The sequence below is a fragment of the Callionymus lyra genome, chromosome 13 (assembly GCF_982586985.1).
Source record: "Callionymus lyra chromosome 13, fCalLyr1.hap1.1, whole genome shotgun sequence".
NCBI lineage: Eukaryota > Metazoa > Chordata > Actinopteri > Syngnathiformes > Callionymidae > Callionymus > Callionymus lyra.
Window position 1 is genome coordinate 10,648,114 of NC_141830.1, and position 20,177 is coordinate 10,668,290.

Here is a 20,177-nt window from a genome sequence, read left to right on the forward strand (position 1 = left end):
TTAGACGAGTTCTGTGCTGCCTTATGATTATGACCTTATGACATTAACAATCTCAATTTTGCTCTTTTTTTTCCCCCAGACGAACTGAACAGAAAGTAAATAAATAAAAGTCAGGGATCTTATTTCAAAGTCTGGAACAGATCAGTCAGATGAGAGACTTCTGGTAAAGGATGACCACAAACCATCCTCCAATCTCTTGGAAAATCATTACGAAGTAAATGGTCACGTCTCTGTCATTAACACTCCAGAACCACAGGACTTCCCAGATTGAACAATAGTAGAACGCCGCCTGTGGTCGGACGCGTCCTGTTTTGATGAGGATGTTGATCAGAGATGATGGAACATTTAAATGACGTGTTTTCAGACGAATATCAGTAGTGCTGACGACACTTCATTACGTCACAAGTTGAAGTTTTTGTGTTCATTTTAATTTTTGATTGGGTTCTAGGTTCCGTTAACCCTTGTGTTATCTCAGGGTCAAGATGACCCGAAGGCAAAACAAAAAACAAATGTGTTTGTGGGAGGGTTAAGAATAAAAAAAACGTACAATCCGATGACTAAAATCCACTTCCATGTGTTTGAGGTGAAAAACAAATGAATTATGGTTTAGGACAAGTTGTATTCCGAGTCAGAGGACGTCATTGCAGCCTTGAGCAGAAAAACATTTCTTTTTGGGTGACTGCGAACCCAGCTACTCGGGGCAAGGAGCACCCTCACATCTATCAACCATTTAGGACAAAGGAGTAAAACTCAATCAACTCAACCAAAGTGTTTTTTCATAGGAAGTCGGGTTGTTGTGTTGTCTTTTCATTCTCATCATCAGACTTGTTCTTTCTACATGATCTGTTTTCTTTGTCAATGGTAATTGCTGCTCCTTAGCTTCAACACTGTATAAGTCACTATATCATTACCGTATTTCTCTAACTATAAGGAGCACTTAAAATCCTTTAGTTTTTTTTACAAATGCATTAAAATCTGATGCATCTTATGTAAGGATTCTGGTTGTACTCACAGACATGGAACCAGTTCTATTTGTTAAAAGACAAAAAAAACAAGCTACGAAGGTTACGTAGCTGTACCACGAGTCTAGGTAGTATTACTACGTGTGGCTCTGTAGTATTACCCTTCAAGGCACCGACGCACTTCTTGGCGAGGTCTGAAGTATTACTCAGTGAGGCTCCATTTAAAAAAATATGCAAACACTGTAAAGTGTTTGCATATTTTTTTTATTAAAAAAAGTAATATTTTTCCGCAAGGCTTGTTAGTATTACTCCGGGTACTCAATAGTATTACTCCGAGGGGCTTTGCCTAAAACCACGGGGCTCCGTAGTATTACTACACGAGGCACTGTAGTATTATTCAACAAGACCTGGCGGTATTACTCCGGTACTTCACAGAATTACTCAGCTGAAAACTGTGAGGTACTACTACGCGAGCCACTGTAGTATTATTCCACAAGGCTCTGTAGTATTACCCTGCAAGGTGCTGTCGTACTTCTCCGAAAGAGTCTGTAGAATTACTCTGCGAGGCTCTGTTAAGCTAGGTACTGTAGTATTACTACATGAGGCTCCACAGTACTATGCTGAAAAATGCAAGGTACTGTAGTACGAAGTATTATTCCGCTTTGTGGCATTACTTAGGGAGGCTCTGCCGCAAGAGCCTCTGGAACAAATGCTACGTAGTACTACTATCAGTCACGCATTAGAACAAAATGCACCTCATTATCCAGTGCGCCTTATAGTCCAAAAAATACGGTAATTTAATTCTTAAATTTTGAACCAACGGGCTAATTCAAACTACTTGACAGGCTGGATTTGTAGGGAAGTCGTGTTATTGGCTGCTGTGATTACTAAAATGTAGAATGAGCTCCTTGGCAGTGGTATGTGTTCTCTCTGCGCTTCACTGGGTCAAAACTGTGCCATTGGTAGAAGTTTAAAAGCTAAACCAAGCAGCACTGAACCCTTGACTGTGTCCAGAGAAGACCAGATGTTTGACCGAATCTTCTTTGTCTTTTCCACGTGTGTTTTACACACTGACAGACGGCAGGACGCCCATAAAATTGAAATGAAAAGGTTGAGCGCGGAGCTTAAGACGAACGCGTCACTGGCAGTTAAAGGTCACTGAAGACGAGATTGTTCGGGTCCAGTAATAACTGACAGTATCTTGTTTTTGTCCCGCTTATTAACTGTTATAGACACAACAATTCACTTGTTTTTAACTTGAAAAAATCCAACCTGAGATGTGTCGGATCCTCTCAAACAAGCTCTTAATGTGTTGATATGTTTGGGGGAAACATATCAACAGATATCAGCGTTAGACTCAGCGAAGCGTGGCTTTATCAGACGGGTTGAGTCACACGCCTTAAATAGCGACGAGCTCGTCACTTTATTAGCTGCTCGGCAGAGACGTCACGAGGCGCCGCTAATAAAAACAGTATTAAACAATTCAATTTTAACATTTTTTTAAAACTTTAATATTGTTAAAATATGAAAAGATGAATTACAGTTTTATGTTTGTTGTCTTTCTAACTTGGTCTTCTTTTGGATTTGTCCGCGAGGCGATTTGTCGAAAGCACCTGCTCGATGAAGTCGGCGCTCTCCTGATCGATGTCCGTCAGGCTGAGGTCGAACTCGGTGATGTCGGTGTTTTCGGCGATGCCCTCCTGCAGTGCTTGACCCCCCTCCTGCAAACAAACACACACACACACACACAAGTTACCACTGATGCGGCCGTCAGTGAAGATCGCCCCTGAAAAGGTCAAAGGACAGTCCGGTCCACTGTGTGTCACAAGTGTTTTGGCTGCGAGTGAACTTTTCTAACGTAGTATAAGATCAGAGCGAGGGCGGCAGGAAGTCGCCTTTTCCAGAACGTGGGAGATTTTCTTGACAGCTTTCGTCTCAGGGGTTTATATCTCTGACATCAGTATATTTAATTTAACATTTTCAAATGTTAAAACTTTGAATTTATAACTGAAATGTTATTTTTTTAAAAGCATTACATTATTTATTGTGAATAATTTAAGTCAACATTTTCTGTATTGAAAGGGTGAATTACTTTTAATTAAATTATTTAAATGAATAAAGCTTTTCCTAAATCATTTAATTCAATAATGTGTGTATTCAAATGTTTTTAATAGTAGAATTAAAAAATGTAAATATTTCTAAACAAGTATTTTAATAACATTTTTTTCATTTTAAATGATAGAATATTATTTTGGATTAATTAAAATGTGAAACTCTATGAAAGAACAATATATTTATTTGGAAGTTATGTGTAGCCTTTTCAGTTTAATATAAAAAGCCCTGTTAGACCAGCATTTTTATATTAAATTCAAAAGACTACACACTTACAAAATATGGAATTTAAACCATTATTTTTTAATCATTGTAGTTACAATAGTTACAATATGAAACGATATATATAAAAACAATATATTCACTTTGAAAATAGTTTTAACCTTTTCAATTCAATATAGACATTTTACAAATAAAAAAACAGAATTTGATTTAGAAAACATATGTTTGAATTATTGAATTACAATATCATTAATTTTGAAAAAACATTTGTATAGCCTTTTTAATTCAATATAAACACTTTGGACCTGTTATAGCCTCATCTTTATATTTAACAACAATTTAAAAAGCAACATTTGTATTTCGAAAATGTATTTTTGAATTATTGAATTAGAACATTTTTATTCGTGCAGGCTTTACCTTGATTTTCTGGAACTTCTGTGTTGTTCTCAGTATTATCTTGACCTTTAGAATATATATATATATTATTGAGTATTGTTTTGATTGTTTAAGCGCTTTGTGACCCTGGTCTGGAAAAGCGCTCTATAAATAAAAATTACTTAGTTACTTATTATATATGTTGTCCCTATTACACTAAGATTTTTATGTGCAATTTAAAAGTCTACAAATTAAAAAATATTCAATTTATTGTCATTTGAATATAAAAACATGTGTAAAAAAATGTCATCACTTTAGAAACTCTTTTTATTGAAAAATATTAAATTGAATTATTTAATATAAAATATTAAAATATAATATTATAATATAACTATTAATTCAAAAGATTAAATATGAAATATTATGTAAAATATAAATATTATAAATAATATAAAATAATTAGATTATTATAAAATATAAAAAAAATCAACCTCAGTATACAAGTTAATGAATTTCATTTAAAAAAAAATTAACAGTCAATATTCTGACGCCAGTGATGAATTTATATTAATCCCACATACACGACTGTACGAGCAATGAATCATTGAAAATACTGAATGCGTGTACCTTCGGTGTCAGAGCGGATAAAAAAAACACTTCTGGAGGATGTTGAAACAACAAGAGTGTTCGCACCAGCAAATTCTTTTCAACACTTTGCGCCTCGTCACGTGACCCACTTGTGTCAAAACTCACCGAGCCCAGCTTGTTGCAGGAGATGTTGATTCTTTTCAGGCTTTTATTGTGCGCCAGCACTTTGGCCAGAGCCGCCGCCGTCTTCCCCGTCAGCTCGTTGGCTCCCAGGTGGAGGTGCAGCAGCGTGTCGTTCCTCAGCAGGGCCTCGCAGATGGCCTGACCCCCAACGTCCTTGATCTGGTTCAGGCGCAGGTTGAGCGACAACAGCGTGGAGTTCTTGGTCAGAGCGGTGGCGATGACCTCGGCTCCCTGACCGCCGATGTTGTTGTAGATGAGGGAGACCGTCTCCAGCTTGCACCTGGTCAGCAGCTTGCCGACCGCTTTGCCGCCGGCGTTGGCGATGAGGTTGTAGGACAGGTCCAGGTGCGTCAGGCTGGGATGGTTGAAGAGGCGTTTGGTGAGCGTGCGACAGTGTTCGTCGCGCAGGTGACTGTTGCTGAGGCGCAGCATCTGCAGAGGACACGCATCATTTGACAGTTTTTGTAGGTGATCATTTTATGCTTTCAATAAAGCGAGGATGAAATAATATGTTTTTTTATTTGCAATTATCATGCAAATATTCACAGCGTTTGTTCATTTTTGTGTGGCAATTAAACTTCTTTCATAGGTTTAATGTATTTTACTTTTGATGTCTTTCTTAGGTAAAATTCAGGACTTGTAAAGGTTTGTTAAGAATTTGTTGATACAAACGTCACGATACAAAGCGCAGATAGGATATATTACTACACTGTAGTAACAAGGATATATGAGTATTATTGCCTGAGTACTTGTGTTTGGTCTTGCATAATTTACAGACCCACTGCAAAAACATCAGCTTTAAAGGCCGCTGGAGTCGGCTGTATCCTCTTGTCCTCAGTCATAGTCGGGATCTTGAAGGATTTCATTGTTCCCTTGTCAGCGGAGTAAGAAATGACTGCTGCCATCTAGCGGCAGGAAGTTTAATTGCAACACAAAAATGAACAAAACGGATGGATATTTAATTTGCATGTTACTTACTTTAGTTTATTTTATACACAACTTGTTAAAAGTAAAACTATGAAAGAACCATAATAAAAAATCAAATATGATTTTAAAGCCAAAAATATTTATATTACATTTTTTAAATATTGATACAGTATTGTGGGGGAAAAAATGGGGATATTTAATGTTATCTTAGGGTCAAGGTGACCCGAGGGCCGAAAACAAATGTGTCCATCAATACATATGCAGTGGTGTTGGTTGTTGTTAACCTTGACCCGGAGACAATGCAAATGATAAAACAAACACATTTGAGTTCGGGTCACCCTGACCCTAAGATAACACAAGGGTTAAGTTAATAGGTTGTTTCTCACAGTTTCTTAGTACACGGCGCTCAATAGTCTTAAAATGTTTTAGTACTTTTGTAAGCTAAGGAGTCGCACCTCGACCTTCAGGTGTCATTAAAAAAACATTTTATATATGTATTTATATATATATTGATCTAGTTATGTTGAATATCAATACAGTACTAGGAAAAAATCCTGTGATAGTTAAGTGTATTTGCTTTGACACTGACTATTCACAGCTCTATACAAGGATTTAAACCCCTGACGTTCATGGTTAGAATTTACCTTCAAGGTCTTGCTGGACTCGACCGCCTGAGCCAGGAACTCACAGTCCCTGTTGGTCACCTCGAACATGCTCCACTCGAAGTTCATGCCACACTGTTTGACCCTGTAGGTGATGTCCAGCTCCAGCAGACAGGTGAGCTTGTCCAGCAGAATCCTGAAGTCGAAGTGGTCGATCTGCGGGGGCGGCTGACCCCTTTTCCTCAGGTGCTCCTTGACCGGCGGCAGCAGCTGAGTGACCTCCAGCCTCTTGATGTAGCTGTCGCACAGAGGGACCAGGCTCACGATGGTCTGGGGCTCCGTGATGCCCGGGAGGAAGAGCTCGATCATGTGCTCCAGGTGCTTCTCCAGGTACATGCGCTTCCAGCTGTGGCCGTAGACGGCCAGGTCGCAGACCCCCCAGCGGAGCTGGCAGCATCTCTTCCAGAAGGCTCCGTCGGCGATGAAGTTGGCCGTGACCGTCAGAGGCAGAGACGGAGACAGTTGCTCCAGAACAATGTCTCTCTGGTTCACTGGAATTTCGGCTAAAACCGGGTTTCCTGGAACAGTATCACAGTTTGTTTGTATATTCTTCATTAAAAACTGAGGAAAATGGTGTAGCATACTTTCAAAGTTCTTCACGATACTTTGCAGACAGAGGGTTGAGAGAGCAGGGATGAGATCGAGGGACCAGTTTGGATCTTCTGCGATGATCCTCCTCATCCTCATGCGGTCCATCACGGAGTTTGTGGACATTGTCGCTGCGAGTCCAGCAGCTCAAACTAGATCCGGTGTCAAAAGAACAAGTTGAGAATCCAAAACAGTCCAGTATCTTTCAGTCGAAGGTTAAAGCTCGTTGGAATATCGGTTGGATTTCACAATTCAAAGATTTAAACTGTGACTTTTCTTTATTTAAATGAAATGCTGTCAAAAAAAGCTGTCAAATGAAAGTATTTTTTTTTATTTTTTTTACAATTTAATTAAACATCTTGTTGAATGTTGAAAGATTGAATTCGTTTTTTACTGAATAATAAAATTCAATAATTTCTTTACAGTGTTTACATTTTTTTTTTTAAAGAATTTAACAAAAAGGAAATCGATTTTTTTTATTGTGTAAACTATTGTTAAAAAACGTTATATAGTCTAATAAAAAAAACACATTTTGGGGGGATTTTCTTAATTGAAATGTTTTTTTAAGCGTTTAATTATTTTTTAATAATTTAATTAAATATTAAAATTGTTTTTAATAAATAAAAATAACATCACATTTTTTTAAATTGTAAAGATATTGTAAACATCGTAAAAGTTTTATAGTCTAATTAACAATTAAAATGTTTCAACTTTGGATTTTCTTTATTGAGATTGTTTTTTAAAGCATTTAATTTAATTGTTTTTATAATTTAATTAAATAATGTTTGATGTTGAAAGGTTGAATAATTAAATTCAATGATGTGTTCAATTATTCTTAAATAATTTGATTTAAAAAATGAACAAATCAAAATTGTAAAAACAATTTTTAAAAATCGTTTGATAATGTAATTCCAATAATTCAATAATTCAAAATACATTTTCTGAATTTAATGTTTTATTCGTAGCCTTTTAAATTCAATATACAAATGTAAATACAATAATACCACCAGATAATATGGAATTGTAATGGCTACAAATGATTGAATAATGCAAATTGAAAATGTCAGCATTGAAAGTTTCAACATTTAAAATGTTTAACATTTGTACTTAAAGATTTAAATGTATTGAGGGAAATAATAAACAGTCTGACCTGGAGAAGATTATGTTTGCTATCACCAACAAGCTGAGCCAGATGCTCAAATTGTGATCACAACAAAGGTGTAAACATTTACAAAATAAAGCCAAAACTATCAAAGTAAACAAAGGTGTGAGTGACAAACATTCGTCAGAGCAGAAGACTTTAGCTCAGTTAGCTTGAGGCTAAGTAGGAACGTTGAATGATGCTAATACTGTGTTCATACTGTACGAAGACGATGTCTCTATTACAGAAATATCAGTAATACTCAACTCAAACTTTCAAAAGTTTAATAAGGTCTGAATAAACTAGCTTCTATTTTTAATAATAGACAAGTAAACTAGTCATAAACACAAACATGCTAACATGTAGCATTGTGACTTGGCTTTTCCTAAAGTAACATTCGTTTCCACGACAAGTTGATGTTTCCATCCGGTTGTCAAAAAAATGAAGGAATTTTCCTAGATTATTATAAATTTCAAAATAGTTTATCACCAGTTTCGAGTGGAAATTCAACTTTCACTACATACCTTAAAAGCCTGTGTTGAGGTCGCCATTGGTCTCCATGGAAACCACGCAAGTCTCTTCACTGACAGTAGGTCGACGGGAATTGTTCTCCGATCATCTACAACTTGAATCGTGTAACAATTCAAGGACAAGCCCAAGTATGTGAAAAAAAGTAGTTCCAAGTGTAATAATAGAATACAATTAAAATAACAATCCAAAAATTAGTGAATTTAGGATGAAGGGCAAGAAACGCCTGATGACATTTAAACGCATCCAAGAAGCTTCTGTTTACCAACCACGTGTTGCTCGATAACATCCGATGGAATGCAAACTAAAGTAATGAATATATCAGATATATCGCAGATCAGATGTAACGCGTGAGGTTGATGACTCAAACTCGTGTAACAGTGCAGAAGATTTTGATAATAAATGACTCCATCCCAGTTACCTAGGGTGATACACACCTTGGAAGCACCAAACGTAGTAATACGCTTCGCATTCCTTAATATTCATCAAATACTCTGATCATATTCAGGTTATTTAAAAAAAAGAAAATTGTAAAGATGAATATAAAATCCTGTGGGTTACTCTTGTGGTCCCTCAGGGCACCATGTTGTCGGGTCATCAATTAATCACACAGAACATTCTGAGGTTCTGGATTTAAACCTGGCTGATGAGAGAACACCACACACAAAAGCATGTAGGAGACTAATATAGCAACATTACAGAGGCGGTGTGTTCATTTGTTGTTGGATCCGGTGCCGTTGATCCTGCTGGTCGGAGAACTTGGACTGAACCGAACTGGCAGATGGAGACACGGATGTTCTTTGTGGCGCCTTTGGAGCGAGTCCATCTCTGTCACCAACCCACGATTAAAGGTGAATCGAACAACAATGCTGTAGAAAATAATCTTTTATTTGTACAACAGTTACATTTTTTTTAACAAAGTAGACCATCAGCGGCCATATTAACTTGGCCTCGACGTTCCGATAACTAAGACGACAAAGAAGCGGATCATCATCGCTCTATATTCACAACTCATCCGATGCATCATTACTTCTTCGTACCATCAGCTCTCAAGTTGGTTCAAGATCAGTAAATCAGATACAGTATGATAGGAGAAGACGTTGGATATGAAAACAAACTTTATTTTTTCAAGTGAACAAAACAGACAAACAGAATCCCCACCTCCCAAAAGATTAATTTAAGAGAAAACAAACAAGTCCATAAGAGTGAAGAGAATCTGACAAGTGTTCAACCTCACAGTCAGACTAGTCCGTGTAGCTGCTGTCTTTGATGCTGAAGCTGCTGTCCAAATCTCGAGAAAGAAAAGCGTCGTTCAGGCTGCTCTCCGTTGACAACAAGCCGCTACTGCTGCTGCTGCTGTCGTCAAGGATCACGGTGGGCACCGTCACCCCCAGCTTTGCTGCCCCCAGCTCTGCTGCCCCCAGCTCTGCTGACAAACAAACTTGGATCAGTGGCTAGAGACTTAGTAAATTATTAAAATAAACCTGTCCTTCTTAACCAGCCATTCATAACAACTGCACGGTTTTTCATTTTGATAGTGTCAAAATACGTTTCTGATCTATGATTCAACAGTTGTGAACCATCTGGCCAATAATGTTGTCGACCAAGGTCACAAAGCACTTAATCAAAACTCAATAAAATATATACTTAAAAGGTCAAGATACCACAAGACAAACACAGGGGTCTCAGAAAATCAGGGAAAAGCCTGCAGAAATAAAGTGTCTTATGATGTTTCTTGAAGGAGTTGAAAGACTCCATCAAACACAGAGGGAGAGGAACCGTCTGCGAGGAAACATCCTCCGATTCTGAAATCAACACTTCTTTGCTTCAGCAGCTTGTTGTGAAGATTTAAAAAGATGAACAAATTGAATGTCTAAGTTTGTACTCGTTTGGCGTAAGCTTTATAGAACGCTCGCAAGGCACAATGATGAAAACAAAACGGAAAAACATGGTATTGGTTTTAGATCAGTGGATCATTTTCAGTATGCGATCACAAGAGACTGAAAGGTAGATGTATTATGAGGACCTTTGCCGCCCTCTGGTGGTTGAAGTGCGGTTATGAAAACACAAGTGATGGACCTCTCACCTTTCCTCTCGGCGATGAGGGTTTGCCGCCGGGACTTCATCCCCGGACTGAGATTTTCCACAATTCCGTCGATGCAGTTGTCCAGCGCCAGACAGCGAGACTGCGACAAGATGGGCCGTCTGCACATGGGACAATCCTCTTTCTTCATCTGCCACTGATTGATGCAGTAGGAGCAGAAACAGTGGGCGCAGTTCAGCGTGACGGCCTGTGGAGGAAGACGGGCGAGTTAAATCTTCTTCGCCTCTGGGAATACTCCGCCTCTTACCTCGATGAAGAACTCTGAGCAGATGATGCACTGGAGCTCGTTTTCCAGCACGTCATTCATCTGGTTTAAGACTTCTTCTTTCTGTGCTCTGGCTTTTTCCTGAACAATAAAAAACGTTGCTGCTGATTCTCCACTGTTCACTGGATCAATATAAACCGCACCTCTTTCATCTCCAACTCTTTGTTTATAGCCCAAAGAATCTCCTCGAAGCCTTGTCGAGAATGAGCCAGTTCCTCCATCAGCTTCCTTTGCTAGATGTTGAACAACAGAATCAATTGATCAGACACACACGGAATATAGTTATTAGCTTCTGTACCTCCTGTAGAGCTTCCTCCAGCTGCTTTTTCAAAAGTTCTTCCTGCTGCTGCGTCTTCTGCTCCTTAAAAGGCACACAACCACATCGCACTCAGCAACGAATGCATGGCAAGAATCAAATTTAGGAGCAATGCTTAAATTTATTGCAATACTACAAGGATACCCTTGTAGTATTGTTCGAGTTCTTGCAGAATGTACAGACCACATGACTTTTGACAAAGCCGGAAATTACTTTAATTTGTTTTAAAACCGAAATATGTCAAAACAGCAGAGTCGACTGTATCCTCTTGTCCTCAGTCACAAAAACACTGCGATGGTTAATTGTATAAATAAAATACTAAAATATGATTTGAAATCTAAATATACTTGTTAAGATTTTTTTAAAATATATATATATATATATATATATATATATATATCTCAACATGATGGAAAAACACTTTAAGCTATTCAAGTGTATCGATACTTTCCGAATTCAGGAATATTCACTTTGAATGCAATTTCTTTCTCCCCCTGAACTACATTTAAAAGAAAATTACTGTGTCACCTCTTGCTGTCTTTTCATGTTAGCGAAGTATTTCTCCAGCGCCTCCATCTTCGCTTGTAGAATCGCCAGCTGCTTCTGCAGCTCCGTCACCTGCTTCTCCCGCACTGGGTTGTCCTGTTGGGGCCCCTTCTTCATGGAGGCCACCATCTTCTGAGTGCTGCTGACCTGCTGCTTCAGCAGCACAATGTTCTGACTGAAGCTGTTGAAGAATGTAAAGTAATAATTTATGCATTGACGTTCGACTTCATAAGTTTAAACCAAAACATACGAGTCTGAAGCAATTAAGACAACTTATTCTTCTACACGACTGTTAAATTGAAACATAGGTAGGTGACACACGTACATCTGCAAGTTGTCCAGGGCTTCAGACCCGCCGGCCCTGTCCGCTTCCAGGACTTCCCTCCTGGTGTCGGTTTCCTCCCGCGGTGCGTCACTCAGCTCGTGATGCTCCACCGTCAAAGGGCAGGGCTGTGCGAGGGTCTTGTCGGCGGAGGAGGAGGTGCGGTACAGTTTGGGCATGGACGTCGATGCCTCCACTTCCATCAGAGGCAACATCCTCTTGTTCGCCTTGACGGCTTGTGGCACTCTGACGAACCCCATGGGTTCCTTTGCCAGGTTGTGCTTGATGTCGGCGAGCGGCCGTCTGATAAGTTCGTACGCAAATTCCACCCCAGATTCTTTCAATGGTACCCCGAGTTTCAGAGAGTCCCCGATCTGAAGCGCGTGGGGTTCTGCTGCTTGCAGGCGGACTCCGTTTACCCAGACGCCGTTTAGACTCTGCAACATAAACACACTCGTCTTTAAACTTTCCTCAGCCATGACCTGCATTGAGGAGTGGCTCAGTACGGCTTTTAATAAATATATTAAATTAAAAAAAAAAAACGGTTTGCAAGATATTCTACAAATGTCCAACATATTTTTAAAAAGCTACAAATCGTAGATTAATCTAAATCCCCGGGTGTTCCTCAAATCTGTTCCTCACTGCCAGGATATGTCTCTTCATTGTAGGATTTTTACATTTTAATTTTAGTGGGGAATACTGTCACTAAGCAGTACAGCTACTTTAAAACAAAAAAAGTCATGCAAATATTCAATAGAAAACCATTCTCCTTCCATCATCCCCTTATACTTCAGAAACATTGGCACTTATTTCGCAGAAAAATATAACTATCATGTTCAATTTTTAAAGATAAAAGATCATCTACAACAGAGATAATCAACCTTTCTGCCCGGCGAGCTACTCAAGGAGGCGATCAGTTGGTTATACTATCGAAATTACTTAATATACATTATTGATGGTAAATGACATTCCTCTAAAATACACTAATCACATTTTGGATTCTTCAATAACAAACAATGGGGATAAAGCACAAAATCATTTATAAGATGTATGAAAAAATGCTGAACAGGCTCAAACATCCCTGGAAGAAGGTATTAGGTTTAAATCCGGCACCAGCGATAAAGCAACTAAAGCCTGTACTAAAGGTAATCATTTGAAAGAACTGAAGTCTAGAAGAGCATCCCAGCTGATATTAGAGACGCATGTGACGCCATTTCATGTTCTTTAGCATTTTAGTTAATGTTTGTGGACGATCGTTATTCTTCATTGTTCTTATAAACCCGTCAGTATACTGTCTGTAAACTAGCCATTCACTAAATCTGCTAATATTTACATGTTTATTTTGATCAATATGCATTGTCCTTTTAAATAAATAAATGGGGAAATATTAATATGTGCCATGGGGATGTCACAAAAAGATGTAGAACCAGTTTGACCTTGTTTGTCTTTCTTCATGTTAATCCAAACGTCTCACGTCAACATACAGAACTTTTGCATCACAAGAATTTTATTTTCCTTCTTTTAACTGAATACTGGACGACGGTAAGCATCTTTAATTTGAAATTAAGATCAATGTGTTTTTTTGGCTCTTTTCCTTTTAATTTTGGAAAACTATCAAAATAATAATTATTATTCTAAGTGTTCCTGAACACATTGCAGAACATCAAATCAAGCAAGAAAGCCCACATGCGCGTCGAAAAACCGATTAAAATAATATTGAAGAAGAAATGTTTAGAGGTAAAACACTAAAGACTTAACAATCATAAAACACTAAATGCATCAAGTTCAGATAAGATAACAGAGAAAACAATATACATTTAGATAGTAAAGGAAACAGTTAAAACGATGAGGCAACATGTGACCTTTCTGCGTTTGTATTTTCTCCCCGTGTTGTGCGAGTTTACCCCGGGAACTCCGATTCCCTCCCACAGTCCAAACAGAGGTGGATTGAGGATTAGGGGAAATTGTCTGTGACCCTCATAAGGGAATGATCGTTAGAAAATGAGTTCAAACAATGTGGACTCAGATAGATGTGGTTCAACTCTTCAACCCAAGAAACTGACACACATCTGAAAGGTGCTACATAAATAAAAGTAATAACTCTTTCACCACTAGGTTGATTCAGAACCCTGCAGCGAGAATTCTGACCCACTCTAGTAGAAGAACTCACATTTCTCCGATCCTTAAAACTCTTCACTGGCTGCCAGTTTCTTTCAGGATCAACTTTAAAATTCTGGTTCTTACTTTCAGATCTATTCATGGTCAGGCTCCTCCTTACATCACTGATCTGATCCAGTCTTACACCCCAGCTCGGGCTCTGAGGTCTGTGGATCAGAATCTACTGATGGTTCCTTTCACAGTGTAGAGGACCAGAGGAGAGAAATCCTTCCAGGCCGTTTCTCCTAAGCTTGATATAAATTACTAACTTACTGTTATAGTCTTGCACAAATGCATTACGTTCAATTAATTATAAGAATGTGTTTCATAGAATTACACTTTTATCAGTATTTTCCCCAAACAATGACCCGATATTCCCTATTATTGTTTTTCCTTTAAACCGACTCAATTCCAGCCTCCCTTTGCTCCTAATGCAGCGACACATTTATGACAAATGAACTCCACTTAATGTAAGTAAGTAAGTAATTTTTATTTGTATAGCACTTTCCAGACCAGGGTCACAAAGCGCTTAAACAATCAAAACAATATTCAATAAAGTATATACTTTAAAAGGTGACGATAAAACTGAGAACACAACAGGAGTTCCAGAGAATCAAGGAAAAGCCTGAACAAATAAAAAAGTCTTAAGATGTTTCTTAAAGGAGTCAGTAGATCCATCAAGCGCAAAGAGAGAGGAAGATCGTTCCAAAGCTTAGGAGCAACAGTCTGGAAGGATTTCTCTCCTCTCCTCTTAAGTGTGCGTGGAACCATCAGTAGATTCTGATCCACAGACCTCAGAGACCGAGCTGGGGTGTAAGGCTTTATCAGATCAGTGATGTAAGGAGGAGTCTGACCATGAATAGATCTGAAAGTAAGAACCAGAATTTTAAAGTTGATCCTGAAAGAAACTGGCAACCAGTGAAGAGTTTGAGGATCGGAGAAATGTGAGTTCTTCTACTTTAGCGGGTCAGAATTCTCGCTGCAGAGTTCTGGATCAACTGCAGGCGAGACAGATCCTTCTTGTTAAGACATGAAAAAAAACTGTTACAATAGTCCAGACGAGAAGAAACAAACGCATGGATTATAAGCTCCAGATCATGTTGTGACAACATTTTCCTAAGTTTACAGATTTTTCTCAGTTGAAGGAAACAGTTTCTGGTCAGTTTTGTCCGCAGTGTTGAACAAGAGACATGTCTTTATCAAATACAACACCTTCTGGTCGGTGACGGTCAGACGTCCATCCTCACTTTGCTTCAGCGTGCAGTGGAGCCTGGAGATCATGAGCGGAAACGTCGGGGACAAGAGCTGGTAGCTGTTGTCCTCCCCGCGTCCAAGCGTCACCTGCAGCCCACGACAAACACGGTTAGAAAGCTAGGACTTCACGAGTCAGACATGCTGAAGGTGTTTTGGGAAACAAGTTGCAAACAAACGACGTGTTTATTAAAAGCTAGCAAAGTGAAAGCTAAGCGCACCTCTGTGTTTTCGTACAGGCGGAGCCAGTCGTAGTTGGTACCGACCCGCATTAAACACAACACCAAACCGTCGTCCATCGGTCCAGAGAGCTTCTCCATTCTTCAGGTTCTCTTAATAAAAAAAACCTACGTGACGGGGGGTTTGTTCCCAGAGTTTATATACCAGCAGGAAACACGGTGGGGCGGCTACCGGAAGAAGAGATATGAGCAGGTCGTGAAAATAAAACTCGCACACGTCACAATAACGTTACAACGATTGATAGGCTTTTTTTTTACTTTTTCTGTACGCCTTTGGTGTTGACGTGGGATTAGAGTCGTTAGATATGTAGTGAGGTTTTGGTTTTGGTTCTTCTTTACTCATTCAGAGTATTTTAGTTTTTTATTTTGAAACGAATCCTTTATTTGCCAAGACTTCCGCCAAAACACGTTCCGCCCTTCTCCGGTTTTTTTTAATTAATTGATTACTGTCTTCAGGCGCCTGATTGGTTCAACTCATGTGTGCTTGACTGGTTGGAACAAAAACCTATACCACCCTGGCCCTTTACTGGACCGGTTTGACATCTGTGATTTAGTTGATGAAACTGCTGCCATTATATCTTGTTTATTTATGATTTTAGATTAAGTTGTATACTTATATAGTAAAAAAAAAAAATTTTTTTATTTTGAATCTATTTTTATTTTATAATTAAAACTATATCACAATAATGTATCATTTATAATGTTAATTGTATCATCTTGTTCTTTCTCTTTATTTCTCTTTGTTCTTGTTCTTATTGTATTATTTCATTTTATTTTGATTATTTTTTATGAAAAATTGCTGTATTTGCTTTGGATAATTTGGGAAAAAAAACAATTTCCAGAAGGAGACCTCCTGAGGGATCAATAAAGTTCTACCTTAACCTTAAACTTAATAACAAAAATGGTAAAAACATCTATTAAAAAAACAACAACCATGACTTTAGTCATATTAAGAGACTTGAATGGAATTTCTTTATTATTAGTCAATGAAAAAAAAGGTTGTTCCAATAAAAAAAATACCTTAAGCAAAAAAAGTCTATACAATTACAAAATATATTTTCAATAAAACAAAGAGTTGTTTCAATCAGAAAACGTTAAGCTTTTTTATTGAATCTAATCTGTTTTGTGATACCAATAAAAAGTGAGAATGAAAAGTTGACAAATGAAAACATTATTGAAGTGAAATATTTTGAGAAATGTTCATTTATAATTGAACAATAAAGAAACAAATCCACCTTCTTAAAAAAGGGCGGTCAATGATGTAGAAAACTCATCCAGGTTCTAAGAATAGTTCAGGATCTGGGTCGAGACTTTTGTTCGCCCAGGTCTTTACGGGGCAGGGTGGGCTGAACCCGGCTGAGTGGCGAGTCCATTGAGTTTTGAATTGTTTTCACTGTGTTTGAAAAGTAATTCAATAGAATGTAACTCCTGATATCGAAGCGTACATCGCTTTCCACCTCCCACAGTGGATGTTGGTGCAGTTTTAGATCGTCCATCATCACCTCCTCCATCACTGTAGGGTACTCTTTCTACCCATCTGCTGTTGGATCATCAATATTGTTTAATTTAATGTATTTGATTATTTAATGTATTACTGGTAATAGCAAAAGAAAACCCGTTAAAGAACAATATCAAAAAACTCAATGAAAGGGGAAAAAAAAGTTTATTTCTTCTTGAAAATTACAAACTGAAGGGTGATAGAAAAGAAATGGAACAAAAGAAAGAGAAAACCTTAAGGAAAATGAATATTCAGCCAGTTGACGCAGTTGTCCAGCGCCAGACAGCGGGTCTTGGTAATTGAGAGCTGTTTGCAGATGGGACACTGGAAGGTCTTCTTAAACCACTCACTGATGCAAGAGGAGCAGAAACTGTGGCCGCAGCTCAGGGCGACGGCCTGTAGAGGGGGGCAGTGAGCAAAGCTTTAACTTCTTCTTCCCCTCTGGAATCATTACTCCCTTACCTCGGTGAAAAGGTCGCAGCAGATGGTACACTGGAGCTCCATTGCCAATTTCTCCAGAGAGTCCTCTTTGTATGCACTGGCATTTTCCTGACATTGCTTCTCGGTAATCTCCAGCTCTTTGTTCTTAGTGCAAAGACTCTGATCCGTGGCCTTCCTTTGCTGGATGTTTAACACAAACTCCATTGATCAGACCAATAATCTCAATGATAATGTCAGTTTGTTCCATACCTCTGGATGGATTTTCCTCTCGGTGAAGGATTTTTCCGGCACCTCCATCTTCTGCGTCCTTGTCTGTTGCCCCAGCGACGCATTGACCATGATCCACCTGTTGAAACATTATAAGTAAACTCCACTTAAATATCCCTTTGTTTTTGTTTTTCTCTGAGTTTTAACTTCAATGTAATCACTTGACACATGCCTTTCTGAGCGGCCCGGGTTTTCGGATACCCTGGGCCCGTCCTCCACCACGACCGGCCTGATGTGATGAGAGGTTATGCTGCGGTTCAGTTTTACCTCGGACATCGACGGTGGCGTTTTTAACAGAGGAGACTTCCATTTGACCTCGACAGCTTTGGGTTCCTTTACAAGGTCACCGTTATCTGGCCGGAGTGGCCATCGGCTTTTATGGTCAGACTTAACCCAATTATCCGGAACTTCAGGTTGAGGACGGTCCTCGCTTCTCTGCCAAATCGAGCGTGGCTCGTTCATCATGAGGGAAAATGGTGAGTTGAAGAGCTCGAAGCTGGGACGGTCGTTTTGCACCCAGTTAGAAACACTACCAAATACTCGTGGGTCGTCCATGTGTGAGCCGTGGATGGTGGAAACGTTCAATTCGTCTAAGTTCTAATTCAAACTCAAGAATGAAGGCACATCAATGTCTCCACGTTATTTAAAGGTTTCTTTAAAGTCTCCTTTAAAGGAGGTTGTACGTACAGTAACAAAGATTAGTCACCAAAGCTAAAGCCTCAACTATCATAGAAGTCTTTCTTTTCTTTTGCCTCAAGTGCCTTTGATGCTTATTTAGGAATAATAAAGAAGAAAAAAAAAAGGTTATCTTTACTCATCGTAAGAACCTAACCAGACTTTAATAGCTGATCGGTGACTTTAATAATAGTAAATAAGTAAGTAAGTCATTTGTATAGCGCTTTTCCAGACCAGGGTCACAAAGCGCTTAAACAATCAAAACAATATTCAATAAAGTATATACTTTAAAGGTCAAGATAAAACTGATAACACAACAGGAGTTCCAGAAAATCAAGGAAAAGCCTGAACAAATAAAAACATTTGATGAATTCATTAGTAATTTATTTTCAATTTTGTATGTATCGTTCAATGTCATGTTTGTAGCACCATACGTTTGTGCTTATACAACAAATAATTATTTAATGTTTGGCACTTAGATGTTATAAGTAATAGAAGCAGGTGTTGATAGCAGTGTTGACAAATACACAAAGCCTTGACGTTCCTGAAATAAAAAGTATTCTCAGAAATGGTAGATTTATGATAATGACATAGTAACATTGATTTGATCAATGATGCTTCAATGGACTTGTGTGGTCCTTACACAAAAATGGAAGCACATTTCTAGAGGTCAAGAACTGTAGTTTAGTAGAATTAAAATGTTGCTATGATTAGTTTCGCTGTTAATTTGTTTTTATTTTTATCGTATTTCAGACAATTTCAAAGTATGGAGAAAAGTGACGGAAGGTCAACAAAATATGTTGTCATATTATTGTTGCGGTCACAGCAGTCTGCTGTGTTTTCCTCCCCCTGGTCTGCCACTCCTCCTGTCGTCTCACCTCACACCTGGTCCTCATCTTCAATCATGCTCACCTGGTCTTGATCCCCAATCAACCCCCTTCATCAACTATTATAGAAGAAGATCAGTTGCTTCAGAATATTGAATGGTTGAATTCAACATTACAAATACTAAAAATCTTAAAAAGCATTTATTTATATATATTTTATATTATTGAATTAAATAGTTTTTACATTAAAATGACTGTTTTTGTTGAATAATCAAATACAATAATTTCTCTATAGAAAGGTAAAAATAATTGAATTAAAACAACTTAAATATCTTTTATTTTTTAATTTTTAGAAATATAATTGTATGTTCTAATTCCAATAAGTTCAATATATTTTAATTCGTAGCCTTTTAAATTGAATATAATATGTCAGCAAGTAATGGCACTATTATACCAACATTTTTCTATCGAATTAAAATAATATTGAATTTAGAAAATGTATTTTTGAGTTATTAGAATTACAAACTGTGTACCAAAAAAAAAAAAATGCATATTCGATTTTTTAAATTCAATTATTTGAAAAAGCCCTTTTGTTTTCAATTCAACATTCCATTTAATTTATTTAATAAAAAACAACAACAATCCAACCTTTTGATAAACACGTTTTATTTTAAATCGTACAACAAAACAATTCAAACTTTCAAAATAGAAATGATGGAATTCAGGTTTAAAAAATATAAACCAAAGCATAAAAACAAGAACATTTAAATAAAATAATGAAAAAAATGTTCAATATTCTGATGTCACTAATATTCTTCATACTCTAGTTTATCGACTTATTCTGGGTCAAAACGTGAATTTATAAAAATAACATTCCAGTTGTTTGGTTTGACATCCGGTGTCCGCCCATTTGGGACACGCCGCGCCTCGAATCTGTCACCCGTACAGCTGCGGGCGGGACTTCCTGTCTCGGGCGGAAGT

General features: G+C 37.9%; 3 protein-coding genes across 4 annotated transcripts; all 3 read right to left on the reverse strand.

Annotated features, from left to right (window-relative positions):
- Positions 1–2,499: 2,499 nt before the first annotated feature.
- drc5 (dynein regulatory complex subunit 5) lies at positions 2,500–8,307 on the reverse strand. The gene is made up of 5 exons (XM_087805835.1): positions 8,285–8,307; positions 6,616–6,771; positions 6,014–6,549; positions 4,425–4,874; positions 2,500–2,683 (listed from the first exon to the last, which is right to left on the reverse strand). The coding sequence occupies exons 2-5, from the start codon at positions 6,743–6,745 to the stop codon at positions 2,525–2,527; spliced, it is 1,275 nt and encodes a 424-aa protein (XP_087661961.1). The 5' UTR covers positions 6,746–6,771; positions 8,285–8,307; the 3' UTR covers positions 2,500–2,524.
- Positions 8,308–9,157: 850 nt separating this feature from the next.
- LOC148067317 (E3 ubiquitin-protein ligase rnf8-like) lies at positions 9,158–15,941 on the reverse strand. 2 transcript variants are annotated; one of them, XM_087805563.1, is made up of 9 exons: positions 15,471–15,941; positions 15,211–15,339; positions 11,845–12,278; positions 11,502–11,700; positions 10,956–11,018; positions 10,801–10,890; positions 10,640–10,738; positions 10,375–10,579; positions 9,158–9,714 (listed from the first exon to the last, which is right to left on the reverse strand). In XM_087805563.1, exons 1-9 carry the CDS (start codon positions 15,567–15,569, stop codon positions 9,533–9,535), a joined length of 1,500 nt encoding a protein of 499 aa, XP_087661689.1. In that variant the 5' UTR covers positions 15,570–15,941; the 3' UTR covers positions 9,158–9,532. The 2 variants fall into 2 exon arrangements, with proteins under 2 accessions (XP_087661689.1, XP_087661688.1); XM_087805562.1 differs by having other exon boundaries at positions 9,158–9,717.
- A 1,193-nt stretch (positions 15,942–17,134) lies between these two features.
- Positions 17,135–18,370, reverse strand: LOC148067318 (uncharacterized). Its single transcript, XM_087805941.1, has 4 exons — positions 17,867–18,370; positions 17,677–17,773; positions 17,449–17,607; positions 17,135–17,382 (listed from the first exon to the last, which is right to left on the reverse strand). The coding sequence occupies exons 1-4, from the start codon at positions 18,247–18,249 to the stop codon at positions 17,221–17,223; spliced, it is 801 nt and encodes a 266-aa protein (XP_087662067.1). The 5' UTR covers positions 18,250–18,370; the 3' UTR covers positions 17,135–17,220.
- Between the last annotated feature and the right edge of the window lie 1,807 nt (positions 18,371–20,177).